Raw genomic sequence first — 3,867 nt, forward strand, 5'->3', positions numbered from 1 at the left:
ATGATGTATGCAAACCTGTTGAGTCCAATGACCCTAATTGCAATGTGAGTGTAATTGATTAACGCCATTCATTTGAAATTTGCTCTATTTTTGTAGGCATTTGGCATTATATTTGTGATTGATTGTTCGTTGCAAGCGCCGTTCGAGAAAACGCGTAACATTTTGCACAATCTGATGCACAGCAGACACATTCGAGGAAAACCATTACTCATCGTGGCCAATAAACAAGATTTAGATCAATCAATCGATGTGGTTGATATAACATTATTTTTTCGCATTGATGAACTATGCAACTTACTGAGAACTCCATGTTGGATTATCACATCTGGTGCGCCAGATCGATCTGACCTACATAACGGTATGGAATGGATGGTTGACACTATAGTTGACAATTACAAATCACTCAAAAATCGAATACGATTCAATGGCTTGCTCACCACACCGATTAAACGATTTAGAAGAGAAAGAACTAGTTTGCCAAAGAAGGTATGTAGAATGTAGATTAACTGTAGCTCGATATTATTGTCAAGAAATATTTGACTTATTTTGATTCATCTTAGGTAGCACCAATGGAAAATAGAAGACGTATTCGTTCGGCTCCATCAAAAATCGCAGCACAGCGTGTGAGCAAAGTTAATGGTTACACGAATCCCGTCAAAGCACTCAATCGAGTACAACAAATAACACCTTCAAAACCAACGACACCCTCACCAGAACCATCAATTTTCAGGCTAAATACAATAGTGTTGAGCCACGAATGAACTTATCCTACCGTCTAGTTACACTCAAAACCAATTTCTTAGATTTTTTTATCAACCGTTTTTATGTGGATCCAATTCGTCACGGAACCTGCACATTTACTATTGAATTTTTCGTTGTTTTTTTCTTCTATGGATTTCTTTTTCTTGTTATTAGATTTATTACCATTGGGTATATATGTTTTGTCTTCCAATATGCGCCATTAGTTCCTTGATTTGTTTCACTTCAGTTCGTACATCTATAAAATAAATTTGTTAGCATGGCCAAAAATTGCAATGTTGTACTTTTTATCCTTTTAAATGAGCTGGCGACTTTGACTCAATACTTTCTTTCTGTAACTCGAAGAAAGTTTCAACTCTGTAGGTATTTAGCATAGCTTCAATCCCTAGCAACGTTGAAGCTTTCAAAGCTTTGCAACTTTCATCACTTGCGTTGCAACGCAGAGACACATGCGATAACGCACAGCCTGGATGGTAGAGAAAAGTCCATCTAACGACTCTGATAACTTGTTCAGTGCCAAATTGAGTTTCGTGCTGAACGGTTGCGAAACACGAAGAATACCAACTTTCGATCTTATCTCAGTTCTCAGATCCAATATTAAGAATTTTTCTTTATTTTTTTTTTAAATTAGATTTGTGGAAATAATTTCCTGTTTTTGTGCATTTTTTTCTGATTTTATTTCAATTTTATATTCTGAAAAAGAGCTTTAGGACAATGTTGAAAGAAAAAGGCAACTTGAAATTTTGATCATTTTACGTTGAAGCCAGATAAAATAAATTGTTTATTTCAACGAACTAAAGATTTTACTGAAAAGTAAACGGATTAACGAAAATAAAATGAAACCAAGTGGATTATGTAAGAAAATTGAAATAAATGTGTGAAACAGGGTGAGATGAGTGAGTGGTGAGTGAAGGAAATTAATAATAAGTGAAGATTTTGAAGTGCTCAATTCATTGTTTGCAGAAGAAGAAAAAGAAGAAGGAGATAGAATTTAAGCGAAATGCCATACATCACTCATTGTCATTCAGAGTATTTCGTTGAATAAAAACGGTCGAATCAATCGAGAAAAAAAAACTTGTTAAGATATTATAGATAAAAGCTATAGTCTATTCATCACTAGAATCAGAGAAATTGAATAAAATGGGACTTTGTCGAAGACATCAGTAAATGTTGGATCGATTAACATCTCTCTGCCCTTTGGCGTGAGCATATCTTTTGAAAGCCATTTCGTTGGCTTTAAGCAAACGATTCATTTACTCAAAGTGCGCAAGTGAATAGATAATCTGGGAAAAATGATCAATTAAACTTGATTTGAAATTGAAGCAGTTCAAAGACACAGATAAGAACAGTTACAGAGACACTTAGATCTGGAGTCGAAACGAGAGAAAAAGGAGAAAGAAAAAACGAAGTGAGAGACGCAAAAGAGACCATCGAAATTTTGGTTCGCTCAACAGCGGCACTGCAAACTATTGTGAACGCCTTCAGTCATTTTCCTTCTATCCAGTGCTCGATTCCTGTATCGAATGGCGCTGCCATGCGAAGAAATAAGTTTGAGTACGGCTGACAGTTGCCTTCTGCATATCAGCCAATTTGCTCAATACAAGTTAGTCCTAAGAGATCATTGGAATGGAACAGACGTGTTGAATAAAAGTTGGTTTTTAACTTGATTTTCCAACTATAAAATTGCCTTTCTTTTATTTTCTCTTGCGTATTACACAATTCCGTTTTTGTGGGTTTTATTTAACAACACCCGTCGAAAGGCTTCTTCACTGAATGGCAACAAACAACCAAGCATAGCAGAAGATCTGCATGATATTTCGTGTATATCGCGTGTATTTTGTTCGTTCAGTTGAACGAACCAGCATCAAACGGCACCAATTGGTTTAAACCAAAGCCGTTTCTTCTTTTTTTTCTTCAGCAGAATGTTCAGCTCTGTTTCATCCATAAATAAGTTTGATTGGTGTGGAAATGGCGACAACTCGAGAAAAAACCGTTAGAAATGAAACGTTTGTTCGTATTTGTGTTTTCCAACCGAAATGGCAGTATCGATAAGACATTGTAATGTGATGCATATACAGCAATTTTTAGCACTACATAGAATGTAGAATACATGGAATATAGGCTATTGCATTTGTTTTTTTTTCCCAAGAAATTTTTAAGACTCTTTAGGCCTTATTTTTGGACCGAAAATGAACTCTTCTTTCTATCCAAAGTTCTAATTTGAAATAAAGCAATTACGTCTAATTACAAAAATATAATAATGTCATGTTCATGTAATTCATGTTCACATTATCGTTCCCAAAACCAAAATAAAATAATTAATTATACCATAATTTATTTAATTAATATATATTAAGTATATTTATTTATCCATATGATTTATAAACAAATTTTTTAATGTTTCTTATACATATTAAATTTTATCAAAGTAAAAGTTAATCTCCAGAAAAAATACAGTCCGGGTCGAACATTATTGATTTTGATTAAAATAATTTTCATAAAATACAGAAATGTATACTTCGATTGAAACTACATTCAATGTAGTGCTTGAATGAATAATTTGATGGAAAAATCAAATTAACTTAAAAAAAACCATTTTAAACAACACAAAAAGAACGCAGAGAGGAGCGCAGCGACGATCTGCGGTCTTGTTTTATTTGTAGTGATTGTTCGACTCTGTCTCTGTCCTTCTCTCTATTGTACACCACACACACATACACACACACTGTTCAGATGGAACCCACGCAAACGCTTTGCCAATCAGTTGGATGCTCGTTTTAATGTTGAGCCATGTAGAAAATAGAAGGAATAAGAAGAAGAATGTTTAATGTGCTTGTGCTTCGTTTCGTTTGTGATTTAAACTTCTTCAGTTCTGTCCATCCAATTGGTTTTTCGTTGTGCCTGTTTTTTTTTAAAACCAAAATGAAAGTGGATAAAAAAGAGTAATATTGATTTATCCGTTAATTATTAATACTGAATGGAACAATCACCGACTTTTGAACATAGACACATGAATGAATTTCAAATGTTGAACACAAAGTACGCATTCGAACTGGACAAGTAACAGTTAGGAATGAAATTTTCAACTTCGAAGTGAACCGAATAAAT

The 3,867-nt window shown here is 34.1% G+C and overlaps 1 protein-coding gene across 1 annotated transcript; it reads left to right on the forward strand.

Annotated features, from left to right (window-relative positions):
* The first annotated feature begins 81 nt into the window (after window positions 1-81).
* LOC129570755 (ADP-ribosylation factor-like protein 13B) lies at window positions 82-1,017 on the forward strand. The gene is made up of 2 exons (XM_055450468.1): window positions 82-486; window positions 561-1,017. The coding sequence occupies exons 1-2, from the start codon at window positions 175-177 to the stop codon at window positions 759-761; spliced, it is 513 nt and encodes a 170-aa protein (XP_055306443.1). The 5' UTR covers window positions 82-174; the 3' UTR covers window positions 762-1,017.
* The last annotated feature ends 2,850 nt before the right edge of the window (window positions 1,018-3,867 follow it).

Source organism: Sitodiplosis mosellana, unplaced genomic scaffold, assembly GCF_009176505.1.
Source record: "Sitodiplosis mosellana isolate CC-2019 unplaced genomic scaffold, AAFC_SMos_1.0 Smas_scaffold_78, whole genome shotgun sequence".
Lineage (NCBI taxonomy): Eukaryota > Metazoa > Arthropoda > Insecta > Diptera > Cecidomyiidae > Sitodiplosis > Sitodiplosis mosellana.

Bases quoted from the DNA above. Each gene is read 5' to 3' on its own strand.
- LOC129570755 (XM_055450468.1), top strand. From the start codon at position 175: ATGCACAGCAGACACATTCGAGGAAAACCATTACTCATCGTGGCCAAT. The intron at 487-560 runs GTATGTAGAATG...GATTCATCTTAG, and splicing joins GAACTAGTTTGCCAAAGAAG to GTAGCACCAATGGAAAATAG.